The following is a 27,891-nucleotide window of genomic DNA, read 5'->3' on the forward strand; positions in this document are numbered from 1 at the left end:
TCCATACATCTGTTTATTTATTTTTTATCGACATTGACACCATTCAATCCTTAGCCTTCGCTTACCCAATCAATAATTTGTGAGGCTGAAGTTGGTTCCGGTTCCGAGTTCCGTTTAAGATCTTTGTTTTTAGAATGAAATAGTTTGCAATTGGTACATATAACAAATGTTGTCTGTTGTGTTTTGTCATGGGTAATTTGTGATATAGTCAGTTTAAATAAGTTTTCGATTAACTCCCATTTCCGAGTTCCGTTTTAGATAAAATCAGTCAATATACTTTAGACATATGACAAATTTTGTCTGTCGTCTTTTTCCATGGGTTTCTAGTGATGAATCCATTTTAATTTAGTTTGCGATCAACTCTCATTTCCGAGCTCCGTTTAAGTAAAACGGAGCTCTGAGCCAAGTTCCGAATTCTGTTTAAGGAAATTTTCTATCATTCTAGATAAAATCAGTCAACAGGCTTTAAAGATATAATAAATGTTGGCCGTTGTGTTTTTCCTAGGGTTACTAGTGATCAATTCACTTTAATTTAATTTTCCATCAATTTCTATTTATACACATATGGAAGCATTAGCCCAGCAATCTGCCGTCCTGTGTTCAAACATAGGAGCGGGTTATGTGAGTATACAACCTGTTTTATATGAACATACAAGTTTGGATTTTGTATGTCATAATAAAATGAAGACATCATTGTATTATCTTAACGTATTATTTATTCTGTAGCTAATGATGAAACTCGGTCACCCACTCTCGTTATACCAGGGCGTGGTGGACAATAGATTCCATTGTCCTAGGTACACGTGACTGGTATCACTAATGAATAATACATACATCAGCCATTCGTATATCTGGTCTGAAAGACCCATTCTGTGTGTATATTATAATGATAATAATGAATGTTTGCTGTGTATATTTTGAAATCTGCCCAAGTAACATGTGAGCGGCTAGTTCAGTGTTTCGCATAAACTTACTCACTTTTGAAACTTTTAAATCCCTAGCCTTCTTATTGAATAACTATATTCTATTTATTTGCTCATATATCCTTGAACAAATGTATTGTTGTTTTTGTGTGGGTTTTTTTTCCAGAAGATTGATAAATAATCGTATATTATACACATTGAATTACTATAAGTGGGGACAAAATATTGTATATATTTCAATAGAAAATTATTAAGATGTTGTACATTTTTATATATATAACAGCAATTCCTGGTAACAATCACTCTACAAAACAGAACTTATCATTGCGTCTTCTTAAATAACACTTCGCCAGGAATTGTAGCTTTTGTAACATTATGTGAATTATATAAATCATGCTGAATATATTAATACCATTTATGTAATATTTAGAACAAAACGACATGAAATGGTATGAAGGACAAAGAAAATTAAACATGAAATGGAGCATTTTTTCTACATTTAAGATACATTTTTTGGTGATTAAATTAAAAGTTTGAAAGGATGGTAAATTATTGATGGGTTGAATAATTGTGTAGACAGTTTCAGATTGAATTGCGCCTGAGATATCAGGCCAGCAGACTGGCAGTCCTTGACACCTGCGTGACATCATCCCTCCTCTCTACGGCTGTGTCGCTTCTACCTGTACAGACTGAGCCGTCCACAATGCCGGTAAGTTTTCTTCCATTTTATTGCCAGCACATACTAATGTTTATATTGACATGTAAAGTTCACAGTTGTATATTACATTATTTATTTGGAAGGTTTAATTTCTTTGAAAATGTCTGTATCAGAAAATTATTATAACCCTGACATTTATCTGGACACGTATGAACTATTCAGCGTTTTGGTTTTTGCACTACCTGTCATATTGTTTTCCGCTTTGATTCTGTACTGGAATGAGTCCTGACCTTATCACCTAACATCTGTTTACTGGATGTAACACTTCGCTAACGTGATCAACATACATTAGTTCCTATATCAAACCATATATCATTAATTTGTTATATCTTAATATTCAAATCATCCACATGCTATTTATAAAGAATGGTCTCAGTCTATCACTACCTAAGATCCTCTGTAGTTTGATGTAACACTTAAACTATTCATTACTGCTCTAATTGCATTTACTTTTAATGTTGTTCTTAAACAACATCATTTCTCATCACTTTGTCTACATTCATGTTAATTTGAGCACCAGTGGTATGTATCAACCTTGTTTTGGTAGTGTCGATATAGAATAAAAAAGACCAAGTTTGGATGTTTTGATATATTTTTTATTTTTATTATTATTGGGAGCATATCTTGATATGCACTCATGTTTTGTAATCGTTTCTATCTCTAGAATATTTGTAATACTATATTTCCCCTGATTTATTCACAGCTGTAATGTTAAATTTTTAATGCTGGCACTCACCAATTGGAAGGTTGATGCCGTAAAAATCATTGCTAAATCGCATTCAATGCGTTCTGTCCGTCCGTCTCAGCTTCCAAAAAATCCTACCAATTATTTCTCAGTCGATTTTATCATTACGAAAACTCTGAACATTTAATATAATCAACAGGTGACACAGGTGAGACAAGTGGTATGTTGCGCAATCGCTGTATAGGTACATGGAATCTTAAATTCAATACTGTCATGCTTCGCACAATCTGACATTTGTCACGAATGTGAATTGTCTAAAACGTGAGAAAGATTCTAAATTTGGAATGTAAACTCTGGAGCATTTTAGAATTATACACAAAGCTTTTCTAATTGAAAGAGGAAACAATAAATCATTTATTTATGGCATTAGCATTAAAAAGATATCAAAGTTAATTATCCATGTAAAGCTATCACTGATGTTGGCAGTGTAGTTATTATATTTATTTTATAGAAGTTCAAAGAGACACATTTTACATGATTAAAAGAAATATCAATTGAGATAGGTTATTGCTTCAAATCTTCGACCTCTAATTATTGTAACTATATAGAATGTTTTAATTGATATCGACCATTTTAAACCGAAAACTCCGAATTCCTTTTAGAACAAATTAGATGTTTGCCCATTGCTTACGGTCTATCAACAAAGGATGCTATTTGTATCTATATGAAATAAGAACTAAATAGGAATTGGTATATTTGTGTGATGTCTATATCTTGATACGATATTTTAATACAGTGTACGATTGTAATACCTTTCGTAGACACCCAGATTATAATAATATGTGAACATAACTGGTCACAAATCCATTCGATAGTTTATTACATAACATGTATTTCCAATGCTAAAAGTAATTGCTTATTCTCAGAATGAATACTTTGAAGTTCATAACACCACCACACCCCACCCCCACCCCAATTAACTGATATGGGTATGGATATAGGCTATGGAAATATATTTGAGAAACAAAGCAAATCTAGACAGTTTAGTTCGTCCAAATTAAAGGAGACTGAATGTGTATGCATAACTGTACAAATGAAATCGCGAGTGTATTAAATGTGAAGGGCCGGGACAATAACAGAATATTCATAATTAAACATGACAATGTGATCTCTGAGACGTCACGTACAGTAAAGTCAAATAAATAGTTCTATTGTATTATCACAGCTAGTGCAAATGTATATATTACATTAGTTTGGACGTTGGCTACCTACACCTTCCTTTGTTCTAAAGACAAAAGAACACAGCTTTAGCATTAGTTAAGTAATGAGGTAAAAGTCTACGATAAACTGACTTTTCTTTTGTTGTCAGTCAGTTACCTAGACAGTTGTAGTAATAAGAAAACGCGCGTTTTATTTACCATTCAGACACTTAATTAATTCGTTACTACATCGAGTCCTCCGTTAGCGAATTTTACACCAGGCACAATGTCAAAACTGTATAGTTTTATACATTTATTAACTACACCAACACACATCATTCCGTTACCGAGAACACGCATATTTTCCTCGTCAAAGTAATGATTTGCATGTAAGACTATGCATTCATTGCATTTTACTGAGTGAAATATGAAGATTTGTTCACTCAAAAACATGAAATTTCCCAAATGTGAGTTATAACGGCGAATGTTACCTGTATTTACATACACCATTTAGCAACACGTTAAAGTAGAAATGATCCACAAAATCAAATAACTTCTAGACCAAGTTATTTCCCTTATTGGAATAGGATGACTTGTAATATTTTCGTTACATGTATGTTTCATTCATAATATTTGTAATCAATTAGCAACAAATATACATTGATTTACGATTAATTTGATAAATATCATAAACAGGAATTCTCTAAGATCCCGTACTGCTACATGAACAGGAGATACATCAGATGGACGCTATGTCATGTTTCAGCAATAAACGTCCATTATCTAATCTGATGTCGCTATAATGTAAATATTATTAATTCTCTTTTATGTTTTATACGCAGTCTTATGCATAGTCAAGTTCACATATAACAGAGCATCCTAATAATTTGCTTTGCTACTAGATTGACTTCATTTTTTGCAGGGTAAATATTTACGGATATCGAAGAAATTTACTCATTAAAACTAAGTCAATGCATATTTCTATCATGGTCACTTATGAACGGATATGGACATTTAAAAAATGTTAAGAATACACGTACATGATATAGATTTAAAATTACAGTGCTTACCATTCACGAAAGAATAACAAAATTAATAGTTAGTAACTCATGACATAGTATATATATTTAAGGACTTTTCTCTTATGAAAGGGTAGCAATAATTATTAAGGAATTAACTTAACCTTAACATTAACAAATATTCAGATCAATCATTTGAATTTCCATATTGATGGCTCATTTTTTTTCTGAAATAACCCTACGCTGTGTAGCAACTAATTAGAACCAACGTTACAAATGGCGACATTATTTGTACATTGTAACGTTATGATACGATAACATATATTGAAAAATAAAAAAAGACAAAAAAATGCTTGCTACAAACTAAAATGAATTATCAGCTGTTAACGAATGATATAGCATTCGGGACTGCATTACATTAAAAGATATGAATTTTGGATTTGTAAATTTGTACTGAATCCAGAATTGTAACATTTGCCTTTTTCAGAACCACGTGATGCTGTTACAAGCAGTCGTGTTTCTAGCCTTTGTGACGTCAGGTAAGTTGATTGAATCTTTTTATCCAAACGAAATACAGTTACTTAGATGAACTTAAACTATTTGAGAAGTGCGATTTATTTTCATATGAATATTTCTTCAGATCAGCAAATAAGTCATGGGACTACGTTTACGTGATAACGTGAATGGAATATATCGATACAGTAGGACTGATATCAATACAAAAACAAATTTTAAATTTTCATTGAGATAAAGAATGGCAGAAAACTGAATACAAATTATGTAATTGACTTTTACAGTAATTAGCTACTGTCAGCGTCCTGGCTTCATATGTATGAACAGGGGAAACTGTACTGAGGAAAAGAAGTGTCAATGTGAGAGAGGATGGGCGGGCTACGACTGCCGGGCACCTGCAAGTAAGTCACCCATATACCATTAACTTTTCATTCTCTGAGAAAGCAAAACGTTTTTGTAAGTTATATTTCATTTCACTATCGATATCTTTTTGTTTTATTTTGAAATATTTTGAGTGTGAGGTGCTATGAAATATTTTGATTTTGTTCGGTTTTCATATCTGTATTTTTTTTATTTATTTATTTATTTTTTTATTTTTTTTTAATTCTAAAAGATTTGTTCCTGTTAACCTATACACTTTGGTTTTGTATTTTCCCGGATTGTATAAGTAATAAACTGTACACTAATTTAAAGTTGAACAGAAAATTATATTGAATTATATATCTCTTTCAAGGGATTGTTTAAACTTTAATGAATAAAAATGATTAAATAGTTAATTGCTTATAATAAAAAATAAGGTAGAAATGTGATATTTTATCAAATATCATCGTGTATACATAAAAAATAAAAATGAAAAATAAAAAAGGTGTTCAAAACTTAAGCGCATCTTTATTTTCATTACATATTTAACATGTTCCTGATCTCCGATTTCCAGAGTATTTAGATTGTTATAAGAGGTGCAGTAACCATGGGACGTGTGTACTAGGAACCTACTGTTATTGTGACTTTGGATATTACGGCGATAACTGCGAAAAGAAAAACGGTGGGTATTATACAGTAAGCCTTTCGTACAATTTAGAGCTAGGGTAATTCGTCACCATGCTTAGGTTTGAAGATTGATCTAGGAAAGTCAAAATAACACGTATCTTCTAAAATTTAGGGCACTAAATTGATTTCTTAAAACACCTTATGTATGTCAGGTATGTGTAGGAATCTTCAATTAAGCAATTAAAGAGCTGAAATATACGGTTATCTTTAAAACATAAACCTAGATACAATAATAAGAAATATTTTATAAAACATAAAATCGTTTGTCATTATTTTACCACATTAACAATATTTTTCTTCAGAAACAATCCAATGTAATATGTTCAGTATGGATATCACTATGAAGACACCTGGAGATCGTGTTATAAGTCTGCATGGTGCAGATGGGTGTACGCTGAAGCGTGACAAGTCGCCTGCTGCGAAAAATGAATATTCGTTCAAGCGAACTTTCTCAATGACCCCTTTGCCTGGTTCACCTTGTGACGGCTATCGCCGAGAACAACTTGGGGTACGACAGTAACTCATTTATGATTTTATAATGAGGTAGTATTTTTGCTGAAATTGTGAAATAATATTGTGATAGTGTATGAATGAATGATGATGAATATGACGATGATGATGATGAACCATTTGCTCATTTTAACACTTAATCACATGAATGATTAATGTAACTTGTTCAAATTTGGTATCGTTTCAGCCTGGAGTGTTTTCATATACCTTACCAATGTCTGTGCAGCGCAAGAAGAAAACATTTGCACCATTAGACTGGATGACCGAGTTTACGTGCACATATGAACGAACGTATGTTGATCCTCTTATGAAAGTAAAACTATTTGATGCTTGATTCATTTGCATAAATTTCAGAGTGAAATTTTCAATACTGTTTTGCATCAATATAAATCCATTCCAAAGGTTAAACCTGTGATATGATCTAACTATATAATTGTATCATGCAATTTAAATAAAAAAGATCACTCATGCTAGGATACACGGCAAACTTGTAAGGATTGCAACACGGACGCCGTGACGTCACGAAATTGTATAGTATTGGTAGCAATACAGCCTCACTCATACGACCGGCTGTAGTGCTTAGGATTAAAGCCTGTAATACACCTGTAGGCATACAATAAAGATGCTTATATACCAATTCAAAGGGTAAAGACAATAGTGATGACCATACAATATATATTAAGTGCTAAAGAATGCCTTCTGCTCTACCCACTTTGTCATTCAAATGTGACACTGAAAGGTTTTGTAAATATATAAATTGTGTATTAATATATGTAATGATTAACCTAATCATTAAACACGAGTTTGTGTCTTGTACGTAATCGGCTAAAAAATATATTAAATATGTCTATTCATAAAATCTTTACTTCTATAATCTGGACAACGAAGCTTTTAATTTTCTTGGCATTTTTCTTAAATGGATGTTGAAAAAAACACTAATCAGACTACACATTTAGATAATTCATTAATTATGCATTATCCCTTTTATTTCTATGGTGGGAAATCAATTGCGATAACAGACCACAGAAAGGCCACACACTGAAGGGTTTTCTGCAATAAGACATCAAAATTTGATTAACCACAATTTATTTTAAAATTCATAGTACATGTATCTGTCAAATTTGCATAAAGCGTAGGTTTTAATTTTGACGTCTTTTGTATTTTCTGATCTGTCTTTACTTTTTTGCATTCCAATATGAAAAGAAAATCCGAGAGTGGTGCGAACCAATCACATTAGAGACACTGCTGTTGCGTATTAATTCGGAAAAAGAATCAATAAAGATTACTAAAATGGTACATTTAAACATATTTTATTTTATCACATAGATTAAAAAATTAATTCTAAGTATTGTTGTCACCATTTTTCAATTTCATGGGGGTATGAAAAAAATATTGCAAACTCTTAAGAGAATTCGCTACTCGAATTCACACGGTTTGCAAACAATTTGTTATTCATACCCCCATGTAATTAAAAAGTAGCGATATCAATACTTAAATGGTTCAATAAATACTATAAAAGAGTAGATGAGAAAATATATTACATTGTAATCATACAACGACTGATGTTAATTTCTAATGTGAATAAAAATTGTGTTACAGAGCCAAAAGTTCAGTACAGACGAATGAAGACTACAAGCGGTTTGAAGTTGATCTCGTTGATTATTTACAAAACCCCGTTGAGCCGCCACTTACACAGAGCAAAGAATTTTCTTTGGTATTTTTCTGTACGTATTCACACAATTACAGTTCAAGATCAAAAACCTTTTCGCATTGGTTTTTTTCTTCATATTCTATGTATTTTTACTTTTTCAATTGGAATTTTTAAGATAATATTTTTGTCCATCGCTTTGCGAATCATTTTCTCATTTGTAATACTAATATTGGTAATTGTAGTTTGTTTGTGTTTCCATATGAAATATGAATTTCTCAAAACATACATAACGGAAAAATATGCAAATATTATTAGCCTTAGCTTTATTAGATTTGACAATGTCCAATTATAATGGCAAACATTTAAATTCATCTGTGGATCAGGAACATGTTAAGAAAAAAGTAAAACTACACATAACATGTAGAAAAAATAGCAGTGCTGAAGGACGATTGACCCATAATATTACGTGATGTATTACATGTATTGTATAATATAATAATCAATTACAATATAATATAATAAATATTATACAAGGTACAGACTCTCATACAACCAATGATTAATTTGGCTATAATCATATGATTTGATAATCAATTTACGGTAATTAAGGCATAGTGTTTTATTCCTTTCTCTATAAGTCAAATTTATGGCCAATTTAGACAGTCGATATCTATGACAGTAATATGTAAAGTTTTGGAAAAAAAATTATGTAAGCTTTGAGTTTGTTTTCCAATCCCAAATAGTCCCTGCATACATTATCAAAATATGAATATAATACTGTTTAAGCGAAAGAATAATGTTAGCTCTTAATGCTTTTCGTTGATAATGTTCTCAAAGACAAAACATGTTTATATCCCTCATGCTTTTCCTTGCAGCCAATGATACAGACTATGAAGTATTAGTTATTGAATTGGTAATGTACAACGCCATGAATTCTGTAAAGATGTACGAAATCATCATGGACGGGTGAGTTTGTAATCAATGTTGTATTTTGATGCATTTTTATCCCATCTTTTTAAACTAATCAGAATCAAACTCAATGTTCATTGAACATACCATTCAAACAAGATGATAATATAAAGAACATCGTACATAAGGTAGACCGTTCTAATTCAGCCCAGACATGATCAAGGATAATTTCATCCTCACTTCTTATCGGTGCTTTAGTTGTTTATGTTAACTCTAATTGTCTAATTGGGGGGGTTGGGGGGTTGGGGGCGCTGCGATGATTTTATCACAAGCAAATAGGCAAATAAATGTCTGATCAATCATTGAACAAGTATTAGTGGAAATTTTCTCCTTAACATTTAAACTTCTTTAATGCAGTCTAATTAATTTCTAATATTGAAAATCATTTTATCATTTTACCAGCGTTTTCCTGTCATTAATGGACATGTAACTGATAAATGTGTTTGTTTACGGGCTAGGTGTAAGACATTTAGCGGCGAGACGATGCTAATGAGTGACCAGTATGTTGCTGACCATCTACGTAATGACAATAGGAGACAGGTAACTGGTACATTTGTAACCCTCCACCCTCTTAACGAAGCCATAGAAGTCTTCTTCGACTACAAAGTGCGTGTATGCAAAGGCCAGTGTTCCAAGGTAGGTCACACAACTAAGTGGCAATGTTCTTATCGTTCAAACGCTTTGTCATTTTACAATTTCGAATTGTTTAATTTTGCATAAAACACAATATCTTCAATTCAGAAAAAAAACATTGATTTTAGTAGATCTTTGTAGATAAGATTGTAATGCACAATTACATAGATGCCAATAGTGATTCACGTGTACAAACTTTACAATAGGGTTTATAATTTAATATGTAAGTATTCGATAGTGTTCACATAAAAAGATGTTTCAGTCTCATGATATAAAATAGAGGTTTTGAAACAAACACGAGACAAATATTTAGGTGTCTTTTTGATCATATCATTAGATACGTTCTGCGCTCCGGCATTATTTAATTCTACCAGGGCAGTATACCACCATTTGGACCTCAACAAAGGTCCATAACTTATATATTTGTTAAAATGCAATATCATATAGTCTTATCGGCAAGTTCTTAAAGTTATATGGGCCGTAAGTTTCATACTGACAAATTATGAAGAGATTTTATAATATTCCTCAATATCAAAGAGATATCTTAGAATTACAATATCTAAAGCGATAGATAGACAGTACATGGTTAGTCTCTTACAATACAAGGCTTATTTTGGGTCGATTCTTAGGAAAACCGAGGTAACGAGGTACCAGTTATTTACTCGGTTGCGCTCGAAGTGAGACGATACTTTGATGCGGAGGAAAAGATTCATTCACTAAACCGAATGAGAGTTTACTCATTTTTACTACCGAGAGGAATATAGAACCGCATACGTAAATAGTAACAGTAATCCTGTTCAGCGTGTAATATCTATGGAAAAAATAATAAAAAAAACTATAATTATCCATCAAAGATTACTTGACAATACATATCTTTGCCGTAAGCCATAAGTGATTTTCGATATCGTAAAAATGATGTCATTCCGGTGAATGTGACGTCACTTTTAGCCGGAATGAATGACGTTTCTTTCAACGGAAGGTTAAAGTTCGGAATGAAGTTTAGAAAAAGTTCCGTTAGATGTGACGTAATCGTAATGACAGATAAAGCATTTCGTATTGATGGATAAAGCATTTCGGATTGACGGATAAAGCACAAGTTTATCCGGCAGTAATAATCTATCAGTATGTGTTGCAGTTGCGGGATAAACTATGATAACCATTACAATGTGTGACTATCATCTAATTCTGTTTTATGTTATAATTGTAGCCCATCTGTGATCATAAAAGAATACCGGAAACACGACCAGGAACACGGATTAATCTCGCGTGAGGTCAAGTGCACACTTAAGGACTTCCAGAGCGAAATGTTCCCTGTGCCTATATTTAATATTATCTAAGGATACGCCTTTGTTATTTTCATTTCCGCGTGAATATAACGAACTATCATTTGTACAATCCATGCTTCAAAACACGTTTTACCAATGTTTGTGTTTATCAGTAACAACTGACACTTGCATAAAATAAAAGCGAACTTCTCTGAGGTTTATTCGGTACCAAAGGAAATGAACACTTGTCCAGCATTTGTTTACCACTTCAGACACCGATGGTGTATCTGGGGTCGGTGATTCGGTGAGTTGATGACTTTGATTGTTACAGCCATTTAAAAGATAATAAATACAATGGCAAATGTTGTAATGTGTTGTGTTTTCTGGAATGGGCGCTTGTGTTGATAGCATACCTTTCCTCGTCACATGTTTTCTCCGTTCTGTTAAGTGACATTTACTTGGAGCCGATATCATTATATAAGCCTGTTAAATACTTAATGTAAAATCAGTCATCACGTTGTTTATATTTGGTGTCTGATTTAGGTTGGGACACGAAAGGAATGACATTGCTACTTTTTTGTATAATTTGTTGACAGTTTTGGTTTTCAAAGTAACGCATATCTCTTTCTTCCAAAAATAAATGTTATCTGCTTGTTAAGGTTTCCTGATTTAAATAGATAGGTTTTTTTCTAACGCAATGTAATATAGATTTTAAGTTAGTTACGTTAATATGTACAAAATATCTTAAAGTATATCACACAACATTTTCTTTTCAAAAAAAACATGGGGCAATGTCAAAATATATGGTAAGACAAGCGTTAATAACACCATTTTGACATTACAGGTAATGATAACATTGTAACTAATATTTTAACACGTCTATATAGAAACGAAATTAAAACGAAATCAAAAGTGCTGTCATATGCCACTGATGATAATTTTACGAACAATTCAGTCTTACGATCTTAGGGTGAAGATCTATATACATGTAGGCAATGAATGCTATCTCATCCCATTTTCTTTTGTCGATTAAATGAGGTGTATCAATTCGGCCGATTTATGGTCACTCTGTGATAAGCAAAATATTTTGCATACAGATACCTTAGGGTCAGCTGCAGATTGTATGTTATTCAGAATATCCGATATTTTCTGCGCTCATGGTTATTCAAAATGTTAGAAAAGAGATTTTTTCATGTAAATATTGGGTTTGTGAAGTTCAGTTCAGAAAACTGATGAAAAATTTAAAAGGTATGTCACAGTGACCTAGTTAAACATTTGTTCCATTTAAGCATTAAAAAAGTTAGATTTTTTTGCTGAAAACTAAGATTTTTCAACGATTTTATAGCTTGAGATCGATGTTTAGTTCTGCATGTGGATCTTCACATGTCCTGCATAAGATGATTACATCCCAGGGTCACATTGGCTAGGTCACGTGCTTAAATTGCGTCATATACAATGTAATATATCATCTATCCACTAAACAAACGCTGTTTTCCCTTTTTAAGCAGGTTTCTAAATTGTTTAGGCTTGTTTTAATGCAAGCAATGCCTTCACTGAAGGTAGGATGTCATAATTGTGCCTCTTACCCTATTACATGATCGTAAATGGAAACTAAATTTGGACTCTTAATTTTGTGGGTATAGAGATGAAAATACTCTATTTTTTCAACCATTTCGAAGCTTTCTAGTATTTTATATGTATTTTGTCACAATATTCTTCAGATAGCTACATCCTAAGGTCACATTTGCTGGGCAAAAATAAGGTCACATTCAATGGAAAGATATCTTCTGCCTATTAAGTATCATCTGGGTTTTGCATGTTTAAAGCAAGTGTTTAAGCTTTTTAAATTTATTTTATAAGAAAAAAATAAGCCACATCTACAATGCAAGTATGATGTTAGAATTGAACCTGCTACCTCATTGCATGATCGGAAAAGGCGACTTAATCTGCGATCTCATTTCTGGTGGGTACCTAGATAAAGATATATTAGATTTCTGCCTCAATTATTACATAGAGAAGGTTTCTTTCTCATGAAGACTTTCCTATCACTATAAACTAATTATTTTCAGGATAACATCCGCTTATCGTGAACGCTAGATGTTAAATACATTATATTGTTTTCTAAAGCCACAAGATAAAGGTTACATATTTAGTCGCCTTTTATGATCATGCAATGGGGCAGCAGGCAAAATTCTAACATTATGTTTGCAATGTAGGTGTTGCGTAATATTATCTCATAAAACAAACTTAATTAACTTAAACATTTGCTTAAGCATTGAAAACCCAAAATCCAAACAAAGCTTTAAACGTCACTTTAAACCTAGGAAATTGTTGAAAAATTGAAACATTTCCATTGAAGTTACCACAAAATTAAGATTCCAAATGTAGTCGCCTTTTACGATCATACATCTCGAACCGAGTTTCCATAGAAAAATAATTTGTGCAAATTTTTGAAGCTAAATTAACTAGGCTAAAAGCAAAGCTAGTAATAGGTTTGTTTCTACTGGATATTGCAATGTCAAACTTAATAGTATCCTCGGTGATCCAGGAGTTGCTATCACTGTGGTTATATACCCCCTTTGACTATCTCATAGTAAAACTGGAGACAGCTCATGAGAAAAACAAACTGACCAATCACAGGCCTGAAGAGATTATAGAGAGAGCGATGCTCACCTTCAAAAACCACGTAGTCAGCCATAGCGTACCGTTATTCAAATATTTTGATGTGCATCAATGGACCACGCTGGAATTATCTGTGTCTTATGATGTCTTCAGTTTTATTATGACACAGTCCAGGAGTGTCTCATATTGTTCTGAGAGCAATGACCATTGAAGAAAACACTTTAATGGAAGATTCAAATGTTACATGAAAATTTCAACTTATGTAATCAGTACCTGACAAACACTTTGTTGACATTAAGCGCACGAACCTTGCTCAAGTGCAAAAATTAGACAATGTAGCGCCTCATCTAATCGACGATAGCAAATAGTTCCTTCTATCGCCTAACTTGATTTCATGATAACACGTGTTATACATATTGTTGTATTGGAGTTAATTGCCTTAATTAATTGCATTAATGTTTACATAGTTTCTTGAATTTATTATCGCATTGTTTGTATGTAAAAACACAACTCTCAGCATTATGCGTTCGACTCTTTTTCGATAAACAAATATATTTTCCAAAAACTGTTATAAATACCATTTCAGAAGATTTGAACGAAAAATGCAGCGGATCATCACATTCTACACATGTAGTAAAGTTTGTAATATCTGACAATGTATCTCAGTACTTTGAAAATTAAGGCAACATAAAAGGGAAGACGAAACTAAACTAAAAAATCTTCACATATCTAGTGATTCCCCAAATTGAGCTCTGTGTGGAGAACCGATAATAACCTATATATGATTTTGCACATCCAAATTATGGGGTACTCGGGTAGTGTCGTATCTATTATGTTGCTTAAACGACAAAATCAAATTATTGAAAAAGCCATATTTGCTGTCAAATTTGATATTTACCTAGGATTTGCGATAAAATGCTATCCGAAATCGGATACGGTGTGACATGTCAATATGAAGGCATTCTTATATATTGCAACGAAAAACGGGATTCAATGTTTACTGTAACCTTTGCCAGGTTAAAGGCCCAAAGAGCTTTAAATTTACAAGCGTCAATAAAGGGGGCGCTGTAGTCATAATAATGATCTAATCGGGTTTAAAAAACTGTGACATATTTGCATTAAAATTCTATTTCTTCGACCACATGTTTCGTTTTCGAAAAATTGTTGACATTTCTCTTGGTTTCGCATCTCTCGCGCTACTTCGAGATTGTCGCGACGATGTTCGGAAGAGTTCGGAATGATTCGGTCTCTTTCGAGCCCTCTTTCGAGCCTATTTTTTACGTGTACACGTTAAAAAGAATTTTTACTTTTATAATTAAAAATACTTCCAATGCTGCAACTTCATAAAAAACTGTAAAATTAGAATGTTTAAAATTCAGATAAACGGAGAAAAATATGTATAACACTTAAACAGAACAGTTTTCACTTTGACAAAAAGAGCGAAAGTGATAGACCATACAACTTTAATGCGATGAACTAATTCAAATTTTAAAAAAAAATCATAAATCTATCGTGGGCTGATTTTCACCCTAAATGCAACAAAGATAATTCAGGCAATTATATTTTGTTTTGTTATGTCACGATTATCTAACTTTGCGGAAAGGATTTCCGTGCATATAAAAACTGCGACAACTCAGTACAAAATTATCCAGTAGGTTGCATACTCGCCATTTAGTCAATTAACGAATACACTTTGAGTCCTCACAGTGTACGATGTATGTTCATTATATTTTCATTTGAGAAATTATGTTTATACTAATACTTGAGTACACGAAAGGGAAAACACTGTATGGCCTTGGCAAAGCAGCAGGTTGCGTGCGAATATTCATTTTTTTTTCAATCATGTACCAACAGCTATTCTGCATATATGGCTACCCATCGTATGGTGACGCTCGACTGCTTTTTCTAATAAAGTAAAAATCACATTCAATTATAAGATTTCTTTAATCGAATTCCATATCAAGAGCCGTACTTTTTGATTTTGAAGCATTAATTGGTTGTAATTGCAAGTAACATTAGTAAAGTATTGAACGCGAAGAAGTTTTTAACAAGGTGACAAATCTCTGTTTTTTCAAGTATGAACCTGTTCATTTAATTAAGCAAAACAACTCTATGCTTATGAGGCATATGCAGACAATAACATGGTCTCTAATTCATATTGTTTGAAAATTTAAACACGATAAATTGTATTTTTCAGACTTCACCCCTTAAAGTACGATGGCTTAGGGGAGAAATCCACCCTTTTGGCACGACAAGAATGTATGCAGCTGACTCTTATGGATGTATATACAAAATATACAGTAGAATGATAAACTCTCCACTATGTATTCATTAAGACTGTTGGAAAGGAAGGTATACCGGCAACTAAAAGGGAAATAGTAAAAATAGTCTTCAGTGTAGGTGTTAAACATTCCTTAGGATATAAATAGCCTGTATGATTAACGGCTGATCTCACAAACACATCTTACGTCACCTGTACACTCATTACCATAGGTCAATTCCATGACAGAATTATTCCAAATTCCGTTTGAAATTCAATAGGACGGATATGATTTAATATGTAAAACTAACTGTTGAATATTAAGGATAATGCATTAACATAGATCAATTCCATAGGAGTATTCTTTGGCGTAGACATAACAAAAGGTAAGTGGACTTTTCTCATACTCTTGAAATAACACCTTTGTTAACTGTGGCTTTTAGAAAATAAGTTTTTTGTTAAATGATGATTAAATAATGTAAGTTTTGTTTAAAAAATCTGAAAAAGGCGACAAAGAATTAAACAAGCATTGTTTTTCAAAGTGAATTTGAATTTATCAGTTCCATTTCATATGCATTATTCCAACTCTCTTATATAAAGACTTATCTACTTAACGAAGAACAATCCATAGTTCTACATAGTTTTAGATACATTATAACATCAGTGAAAGTATTGGTGGACACAATAAGACAATAAAACCGAATACGTCTTGTAAACTTTTTCATTATATAAACAGCTAGGACAGATACGTGCTCTTATATGGTTCACAGTCACTGTACTCCGCAGTGGTGATTTTAAAATCTTATTGCTATTCGTTTTCTCCACACTAACCATACCATTTGTCTAACAGATAGGATATATAAAATGCTGTTTTTTTATTGAATTTCAACAATCGATGTTGAGAAACTTTGACAATGAACTTGACACACACTTTTCTTTATTCATGCAGTTCAGAGCAATGTCTTCCTGTGAACCATAACCTTTTTAGTGTACCAGTAAATTTGGTATATGTAACAAATTTCTCCGTTTTTATCGTTTTCAAAACGGGTTGGTGTGATGTCGATAAGTGTTGTTGATAAAAAGGTAAAATTAATAGTTTAATTTCAATTCTATTGACAATGCCAAAGGGATAAGACATCATGCATTGCCTACACAGGTCTTTTCTAAATTATCTGTTTGCCGTAGGTTTTAACATAAGTTCAACTGCATGATAGAGTATTTGTTTAAAAGTATGAGAACGGGGTCGTTCTAGGATAAGTATTCACCTAATTCAATTGCTATGCTTTATTTTGGTTGAAAGGTCATAGTTTTATATTGTTATCCGTTGAAAACTCGCACAGAAACCTAGAACAGTACGTTATAATGATTTATCGCCCGAATATTATTTCAATCAGCAGCAAATAGATATAACAACGCAATAATTTTCTAATTAAGTTTTTAAACAGGTAAGCATGTTCTAAGATATGTCCGAATAAGCCTAATTAGGTAATAAACGATGAAATAACATTCGCTGGACATGTTATACCACTTTTCTTCCGAGTTTGTCAATTCTAATTAGACTTACTGTGACCTGTGTAGCGTAACTAATTGTCAAACAATGTACTATTTAATATATTTGTATTCTAAAGTGACGAAATAGATTTTATATGTACAAGTTGTTAGTTGATATTTGACGACCTCGCGAGACTGTCACGAAATGTACACTGATGGAAAGCCCTGAGGCTACACGAGATTTACTATTCCTTATTAGGTATTCAGTGTAACTCATCCTGGTGTTAGCCAGGTGATCGTTACTAATACCTACAGACACAGGCTGTGATTTTCTCCGATACATGAAGGATTTTCGAGAATAACCTGTCGCATTTCGAAATCATCAACTTCTCATAAAGGTAAGAATTTCTATAAAACAATAAAACTTTACACAGATATGGATTTTAAGTGACCATTCCTGTGATGTTTTGGACATTAGAATTCACTGATTATGTAAAAGGAAGACGTATAGACAAGAGAGAAGACAGGCCGTGACTGGTGTATAGTTAATATTCATTAGTCATTTACGTCATACGTCGACACGCTAACAACAAAAAACGCAATATTCTTACAGCATTTTATAATTAGTTCTTTTAACGTAAGTAAATCAGCCATACATATGTCTATTGCACCTATAACAGTTTACACCACTTTTAATTTTACTGTAGCGATTGATATTGGACATATTACATTGTACTTTATTTTGATTTGTTTTAATGATATTTTACTCATTTAAATAGGTAACTATACCAATGTTTTGTAAATTGGGGAATCATTTGTATACTGTATTTTCTTCTTTTTTGCACTGACAATTTTCATTTCAAAGAAATTGATGAATATCAATTGACCATGAATTACAGTGGTATAAGATTTAAAAAACAAAACTGTTCGAAATAATGATACGCCTAATTTGTTTGCTAACATTTTATCTTTTAACATGCCTAGCATTTATCCTAAAAAATTAATAAAATCTTATATGTAATGTATATTGATATTTTGTAAAAACAATTATACAAACAACATATCAAGACACAAGAAACATTAATGACAAACAGGTCATTAAATAGTTTTCAATATTGTAAGCAGTTGTTTTCTTATTGATTTAAATTTTGTACGTGTTTTCATTCTTATTGTTTGGACGGTAATCGTTGCTTGCTTCTTTATTTAATTAAGTACAATATTGTGTTGATATGTTTCATTAATGCATCATTGATCAACCTTTGACTATGCATATTTGTATTGTATTTAAAAGCAGATAACTATACGGATATATCATATTATGAAATATATTGGTAAGTTCCATCTCATGTATATACAATGTATGTAAATTACATTGTTTGAATATGTAAATTTCCTTTTTTTATTGGCAGATGTCATCCTTCATCGTGTTTTCGTCATTATTTGTTGGCCTTACATTTGTCGTCCTTGGTAAGAACCTTTGTCCTAGATTTACATCAATAAACTGTTAATAACGAATATTGCATATATATTAATGTATGAATTTCCAATATAACAATAAAAACTATTTGAAAATCATTAAAATCAACCATGTCAACGGGACAGTTATATATGTAATTTATCTGTTCTCCACCTGACAGTGAGTCTTACACGTTATTCTTAATTCCGTTCTGAGGTTATGTCTTTGAAAGATTGACACAATCACAGTATGATTGCTTTCAGTAAACAGTTACTGTCAGAGACCGGGGTTCTATTGCCAAAACTATGGAAAGTGTACCGAAAACCAAACCTGTGAATGCCCAACAGGATACAGAGGCTTCGACTGTCGGGTACCACAATGTAAGTAAAAACTGGTTATGCTATATCACTCAGAGTATATGTTGCATCAAGCTTTGTGTTCGTACTAACCTATTAACCTAATAAGTTTAGATTCAATTCAATTAGTTGACTATCAAAAATTATTATTAATGCAATAAATCAGCCATAACACAATGTTTTTTGTAATTATAAAAAAAACCTTTAAATCAATCATCTCCTCTGTTCATATATATAATTCATATTATCAATAATGCATATTGAATTTACTACCAAAAGATTTGCCTTCTATCAAGGCTATTATGGGGTTTTTTCTACAATTTATATACCGGTATATCAAAAACAAAAAGCTACATAATTGATAATTTACTCTTTAAAAAGGAGTTAAAAGACACTACACCGCACATAGATGCAATTGGATATATAAGACCATAATAATTATGATAGTGATGGTTTAAGGCCTGGGAAGTTCTGAACACATCTTAAATTAAATCAATGTTTCATTAAAGAATGCTGACAAATAAAGATGTGCACCACAAAAATGTCCTTACTCATTGAAAGATAGGCAAAAACAAATATATGTAAATGAGGGTTAAACGTAAGTGTGAAAATTAGAAGATTTGTATACACATGTTTTATTGAAAAGTGAATATCAAAATATCTTTGATCGTGTATTATGATATCAACAATTCCTTAAATGTGTTTTCATTAACCTTTAAAAGTTTAAGATACTTTAATTTCCAGCATATTACATGTGCTTGATCAGGAAACATCTGTCTATATTGCACAACAATGAATTAATCAGTAACAAGCAGTATGAATATCATTCCTGTATCATTATAATGAGGAAAACTAAGCCCATCTTCACGACACTACTTAATTAACATGCCTGACAACTTGATCCATCAATTGTCGCCTGTCTAGATATTATGCATACGTCATTACATTCTCCTCTTCTTAACTCTGAAATATGACTTGCTCTATATAACAAAAATCAAGACATTGAAAAAGTCATTTTTCGTGTAGTAATATTTATAATTCATATAGCTATATGCCAATGGTATATGCATTATAATTAAAAGCATCGTTTTTAATTTTATCAAAGCTTATTTTAACTTTTTAAGCTTTACTAGATACAATATTAAAGAAAGATGTTTTCTGCTTCAAATACATGTAGGATAGAATTATAATATAGGTCAAGGATAACTGTATATTGTAAACTATGATGTAGTAGTTCGTTATTCTTATATTTAAGTATAGGTATTCTCTAAAGCATTATATGATCATTCATACATGGTTTGCATCTTATTTGAAGGCAAAAGTCGTCCAGTTTTATTTGCTTTGTAAATCACTTTCTTAATCAAAGAATCTAAACTGAGTATAACTTATTCAGAAACTTAATACTTCGTTGTGTGAATTACAATGTAGGTGGTTGGATGATGATTTACCAAATAGATTTATTGATCAATATTCAGTAAACACAAATCCATCCATCGTTTAACAGACTTTGGCATTTTATGTGATGGGTAGATGCAAAATAATAATGAACTCAATGTTGACATAAGAAGTAAAATGCTGTTTATTAAAGACGTGGTTGGCTGACTGCAATGTAATATCGATGTTTTATTTTATTTCCCAGGGGTTCCGAAATGTAATAACAACTGCAGTGGCCACGGGGAATGCGTAACTACAATGGGATCAAGCTGGTGTTACTGCGATTATGGATACTTTGGAGAGAACTGTAGCATCAAGAATGGTAGGCGATTGCTTTAGGTTTACTTTGGAGAGAACTGTATAATCAAAAATGGTAGGCAAATGTGATTAGGTTTAATTTGCAGAGAACAGTAGCATCAGAAAAGTAGGCATATGTGGTAAGAGTTACTTTGGAGATTAAAAGTAGCATCAGAATAGTAGACAGATGTGATAAGAGTTACTTTGGAGATTAAAAGTAGCATCAGAATAGTAGACATATGTGGTAAGAGTTACTTTGGAGATTAAAAGTAGCATCAGAATAGTAGACATATGTGATAAGAGTTACTTTGGAGATTAAAAGTAGCATCAGAATAGTAGACATATGTGATAAGAGTTACTTTGGAGATTAAAAGTAGCATCAGAATAGTAGACATATGTGATAAGAGTTACTTTGGAGATTAAAAGTAGCATTAGAATAGTAGACATATGTGACAAGAGTTACTTTGGAGATAAAAGTAGCATCAGAATAGTAGACATATGTGGTAAGAGTTACTTTGGAGATTAAAAGTAGCATCAGAATAGTAGACATATGTGATAAGAGTTACTTTGGAGATAAAAGTAGCATCAGAATAGTAGACATATGTGATAAGAGTTACTTTGGAGATAAAAGTAGCATCAGAATAGTAGACATATGTGATAAGAGTTACTTTGGAGATAAAAAGTAGCATCAGAAGATAAAAGTAGCATCAGAATAGTAGACATATGTGATAAGAGTTACTTTGGGGAGAACAGTAGTATCAGAATAGTAGACATATGTGAAAAGAGTTACTTTGGGGAGAACAGTAGTATCAGAATAGTAGACAGATGTGAAAAGAGTTACTTTGGGGAGAACAGTAGTATCAGAATAGTAGACAGATGTGATAAGAGTCATTTTGGGGAGAACTGTATTATCAGAATAGTAGACAGATGTGATAAGAGTCATTTTGGGGAGAACAGTAGTATCAGAATAGTAGACAGATGTGATAAGAGTCATTTTGGGGAGAACTGTATTATTAGAATAGTAGACAGATGTGATAAGAGTAACTTTGGGAATAACTGTATCATCAGAATATTAGGCATTTGTGATAAGAAGTACTTTGGGGAGAACAGTGTCATCAAAATTGGTAGGCGGAGGTGATACGGTTACATTCGACAGAATAGCAGCATCACAAGAGTTATGTTTTGCAACTTTCAAATTTTAACTACGCATCCAAATGGTTCTTGCCTGGGTTACTACATTATTTCTTTTATTTATAATTTTTTTTTTCATAAAATAAGTTTTTCTCAAAATAAATTATATTTATATTATTAAATCATCTATCTATTCTTTTCTTTGCAGATACTGTCACCTGTGGTCCTAAAAATATCAGTATTGTAACTCATTTGTCATCGCCCAAGTCTGTGTCACTCCATGGTCATCCCAGGTGCCAGTTTACCCGTGTCAATGCCGGGCCAAATGTCTACAGGTACGAGCTCACGATTGACAGGATTCCAGCTCCAGGACATCCTTGCGCAGGCGCACTACACACTATGGTTATAGATGTAAGTATATTGAATTAAAGATATTTATATACAGGGTAGGAAAGTATTAACACGTATCAATTTCTCTGTCCACGTAGAAAATGCAATATGTTAAACTTGGTTTTGGGTTTCTTTTTAAGCCGACCACAACAGTGCAGATGTTTCATATGGAAATTCAGACAGGTTACGGATTAGTGGCGCCATTAGATTGGATCACAGAATTTGAGTGCACATACAAAAGCAGGTAAGTCCAGTAACGAAGCCACGATGGATAGTGCTGGTACAGGCATGGTTGTGTGAGAATGTGAATTTATGACGATTTGTCAGGATATGTATATATGATTAAGGAGCTCAAGGAGTGAGAATTTAGATTATATGTCAAAATTATTACAACTCATGCGAAAAGAAAGACAGCATGATTACCTCTTCTTGTAATTACTTGTCATTTTTCTAGACCAGCACGATGACTTTTTATTCCCAAAGAGTTTCCTCAAAATTAATAACCATAAGGAATTTAAGAAAGATGTCTTGTTTATTTAACGAAAATATTAAGACAAACTCAATCTTAAAAGAAGGTACAATGAAGGAAATCAGTTTAGCATCCTTGTTGGACAATATCGGATGCCTCCTAAAGGTTTCATTATTCAAGATATTATTTTATTATAATAATCACATGTTCATTTCCTATATTTTTTTATATGTCTGAATTCTATCATTTGTGCAACAGTACCATTGGCGCTACCCGAGAAAAGAAGGACGCGAAGCCATACGAGGTAAAGCTGTTGGACAGTCAGTATGACCACAAGACTAACGGAGAGGTCCCCATGTATCAGGAGTTCTCCCTCGAATTTACACCGTCTCTAACACTGAGAGGTCAGTTTTATCACCTTTAAATAGCATACCGTCTCCAATATTGAGGGGTTTTTATATCCCTATTATCGCATTTAAGTTAATTTTAGACAAACATATCGTATCAATAACTGTGAGGCCAGTTTAGAATCATTGATAACTAAATGGACTCTGAGTATGAACAAAATAGGTACTCATTATACTAATATATTAGACTACGCCTTGTATCAATTCAGTTGTACGTATAAAATGAAAAATTATCAAAGCAAGGTCTCATGATAATCATTTTTGTGATGCATTTTCATTTAGGGCCGGATGCTCACCTTATGGTTTGGGACCTGACAGTGTTTGAAACAAAGACATCACGACGGGTAGCCGAAGTTCTAAAGGAAGGGTGAGAGAAAAACGCAAATATCCGAAATAATCGAGCTTTATCATGACGCCAATAAGTAAATCAATAATAGTCCTTAGAAACCAATCACTGGGCTTTTACGTCCTATAAAGCTGAAATTATCTGACAGCCAATGGTTTTTCTGGATCTTTACCATGACAACACCAAATGCTATGTACTTAAGGAGTTGTCTTTGAAATGTAAATCAGCATAATTGAAATAGGTCTATAAACAGTGATGAAATATCATGCAACGTATCGATGTTGATACTTCACATGAAATAACTCTAGAAAGCTTAATAATAATATACAGTGTAGCTTGTAACATTATTGAGTAATGGTATATCCGACAGATTTGTAAATCGTAATTTGAATCATTCATGTTTATACATCTTATGTATTAAATTTATTATTTTGTATTTCACCAACACTTTTACAACAATTTACATCAGAAATCACAGTACCGGAAATGTTGCTAATACACAAGTGTATGGGCTTATCATACCAGACAATATCGCTAAGCATGATCGATTACGCTATTACAGGTGTCTCACGATTGCTGGAGAGGAGAGACTGTTGGGACCACCAGCACAATCACAAAAAGGCATCGTTCTCACCTTTGCTCCTGTTAATAAAGATACCCTCCTTTTCTATGACTACAAGGTGAAAATCTGTGAGGGACTGTGCCCACGGGTAAGTATGGAAAGTACAATATTATGTAACAAAACGCTTGATGTACTGCATGATAAAACTGGATATTATACTTTATCTAATTACCACATACATGCATATTTGTACCAAAATGAAGTTATATAAGATATTACTAGCGCTAATCAAAATATTTTGTCTATATGGCTGTTAAGTAAAATCAATATGGGTTACCTCCCCTTACAAATATTATTAATCCTATTATTTGTTTATAATATGTGTACGATTATATACAATTTTCACAACTATTGGATTTTTTCTTTATACTGACTCTATGTGTTTTGATGGGCTTTTTTGGTAATAGAAATGTAATCTAAATGTCCTGTCATATTTGTTTTTATGTCCCATGTATTTGTAATTATGTTATATATATTTGTATGTCCCATGTATTTGTAATTATGTTATATATATTTGTATGTCCCATGTATTTGTAATTATGTTATATATATTTGTATGTCCCATGTATTTGTAATTATGTTATATATATTTGTATGTCCCATGTATTTGTAATTATTATTTGTATGTCCCATGTATTTGTAATTATGTTATATATATTTGTATGTCCCATGTATTTGTAATTATGTTATATATATTTGTATGTCCCATGTATTTGTAATTATCTTATATATATTTGTATGTCCCATGTATTTGTAATTATGTTATATATATTTGTATGTCCCATGTATTTGTAATTATGTTATATATATTTGTATGTCCCATGTATTTGTAATTATGTTATATATATTTGTATGTCCCATGTATTTGTAATTATGTTATATATATTTGTATGTCCCATGTATTTGTAATTATGTTATATATATTTGTATGTCCCATGTATTTGTAATTATCTTATATATATTTGTATGTCCCATGTATTTGTAATTATGTTATATATATTTGTATGTCCCATGTATTTGTAATTATCTTATATATATTTGTATGCAAAAAAGATGGCGAAAAAAAAAATTGAGGGAAGGCAAATGGGTATTCTTAGCCTCTGCAAAAACAAATTCATTCATTACCTTTTTATTTTTTTTTTCTGAAGGGATTTACTGTTATTTCTCGTGATATTCTCTACAATAACACGATGCTTGTGTTAGTAGATTAACATATGGAACGCGATAATATCAACAATATCTAAGGCATCATGCAGTGATAAAAAGGTGATTTAAACGGGTTTTTTTTTTTAAAAAACTATCTGTTTCCTACGCAATTATAATTATGCTGCATCTCATCAATAATTAACATATGTACTGATACATACTGTTCAGTGTAATTCTTTAGGTACGGCATGTTCGACCTAAGTACTCGCTTTAATGGAGTCTAAATGTGGTTTTGTTAAGTTTTATCTTCTTTCCACAGCCTACCTGTACAGGTAATCCGATTCCCCGTGACTGGATGGGCTTCAATGTTCATGTCGTTTGAGAAGTATCATCTCAATGAAATCAGATCTGGTCCATCGTCAACTGTGTCCGCAAAAACCAATTCAGAACATGTCAACAACGTCTTTATGGATTGTGTTTTTATCATCAAACACGAAGATGGATCATATAGTTAAGATTATCGACAAACTTGAAAACAGAGAACATACCATAATATATTGATTTCTAGCTATCTATCCATTGATTTTGCACATTGTCTTCGGTTAGTATAACTAAACTATTTTTTGAAAAAAAATGATTGGACTAATGCACACCATTTAGCATTGTTAAATACTTTTTTTGTTATCATTGGCATATACGTAAAATGTTAAATGGCATGCGCTTTTGTTATACTATGTTCTGTTTATAAAAAGATTTGATGTAGGTGTAGATACATTATTTTGTTAAATCTATCTGAAATAGCAGTAGATATTTCCAATGATTTAAGGATTGTCTCCCCTTCATGCGTATATTGTCTGTCGGCGACAGTGTTTTGGAAACTGTAACAATATGTAGAAAATGTATTTACGCTGGATGTTGGCAGTGTTTCAAGAGACAATGCTTTCCATGCCAGTGTTGCCTCTTCTGTTCTATGTAAATTACCACTTAATATCAATGAAGGTTTTGATATGGTCATGGATTCTGTAGGCTCGATTGATTAACGTTAATGCATCATGAAAATCAAATTGAATAGAAAATATTTATTTCAATTTTGTCGTTCAGAAAACCCATTTCGGATCAACTTACGCCTGCATAATTCCTTAAAAATAACTGCTCTATTGTAAGGCTCGAATATAGTTCTTATAAAGTATTACCTGTATAAATACAGATTTGATCAAGACGTTTTTACCAAATAATGCAATACTGCACATTTTCGTCCTTTTCAAATGTTGAGTTATCTTCTCCTGTGCCCAAGCAAGTGGTAAAATACCCTTCTGGCATAACAATATTACAACTAGTTCACAAATGTAGAAAACTCTGGTTTACAGAGAAAGACAATAATTGGCATTTAGCTTTAGATTAGTAAATTATATACTATCAAGAATTGAACTTGGACATTTGTCTTTGTCCAAATTATGTTCCGGTGAGTTGTTGACTATGTATGAATATCAAGTGGATGTAATATACTGTTTACCCGTTTTATGTTTATACACAACTACAATATGTGAGATGTGTATAGTGTAAAGTGACGGCTACGACAAAATTATGAAATGAAACAGATAGACATTAAATTTGAATCCTGACTACGTGATACCTCTTTTTTCGTCAGTTTTATGAATAATTTATTATGTACACTTGTTTCTCCAATTTTCCATTTGGGGTTTTTAATTTAAAAAAGGGCCTTTGATTGATCGTTCAGAGTTTTGCTTTTATTTTATTTCTCTAAAACATAATTAACCTTTCGGATTGATGAATTCATCCTTTGACAATATCCTGATTCTTTATATTTCCTATTTTTAAAAGTCATTTAGATTACTTTTGTTTACAACAATTATAGCAATTAGGTAGTTTTAGTAACTAACAACTTTAGGATACAATGCATTTGTAGTCCGAACGTTTAATATTAGGGCGGTACTTTGTAGTATACCTGCTGTTATTAATAAAACAATGTTTCAAAAAGAAGACATTAACTTCTGTTTTATTTTACACACAAAAAAAACGAATAAAAAAGAAAAAAAAGGAATAAAAAAGAAACGAAAATCAAATATCCACGTGGAAACCTATATAACAAAAATCAACCAATAGTCCTTGACTCTTGCCAATTTGAATTTTATTCATGAAATTAGTTAAGGAATATATTTTTATTTTGTTGATATTATGAGAGTTTAATGACAATTGAGCATGTGTAAATTATATAACCCCGACGAAGCCGGGTTACATAAAATTTACACGGGCTCCATTATCATTATACCCTCATAAACTCAACAAAATAAAAAGTTATTCCTTACATTTA

The 27,891-nt window shown here is 32.0% G+C and overlaps 2 protein-coding genes across 2 annotated transcripts; both read left to right on the forward strand.

Annotated features, from left to right (window-relative positions):
- Positions 1–1,534: 1,534 nt before the first annotated feature.
- LOC138322409 (EGF-like domain-containing protein 2) lies at positions 1,535–11,498 on the forward strand. The gene is made up of 10 exons (XM_069266438.1): positions 1,535–1,632; positions 5,032–5,083; positions 5,342–5,458; positions 5,992–6,099; positions 6,407–6,612; positions 6,802–6,905; positions 8,214–8,338; positions 9,141–9,231; positions 9,693–9,870; positions 11,075–11,498. Exons 1-10 carry the CDS (start codon positions 1,627–1,629, stop codon positions 11,135–11,137), a joined length of 1,050 nt encoding a protein of 349 aa, XP_069122539.1. The 5' UTR covers positions 1,535–1,626; the 3' UTR covers positions 11,138–11,498.
- Positions 11,499–17,768: 6,270 nt separating this feature from the next.
- Positions 17,769–27,560, forward strand: LOC138320751 (EGF-like domain-containing protein 2). Its single transcript, XM_069263933.1, has 10 exons — positions 17,769–17,903; positions 18,915–18,972; positions 19,225–19,341; positions 20,957–21,073; positions 22,388–22,590; positions 22,710–22,813; positions 23,297–23,442; positions 23,728–23,812; positions 24,354–24,501; positions 25,879–27,560. Exons 2-10 carry the CDS (start codon positions 18,915–18,917, stop codon positions 25,939–25,941), a joined length of 1,041 nt encoding a protein of 346 aa, XP_069120034.1. The 5' UTR covers positions 17,769–17,903; the 3' UTR covers positions 25,942–27,560.
- The last annotated feature ends 331 nt before the right edge of the window (positions 27,561–27,891 follow it).

This window comes from Argopecten irradians, chromosome 4 (genome assembly GCF_041381155.1).
Source record: "Argopecten irradians isolate NY chromosome 4, Ai_NY, whole genome shotgun sequence".
NCBI classification, from domain to species: domain Eukaryota; kingdom Metazoa; phylum Mollusca; class Bivalvia; order Pectinida; family Pectinidae; genus Argopecten; species Argopecten irradians.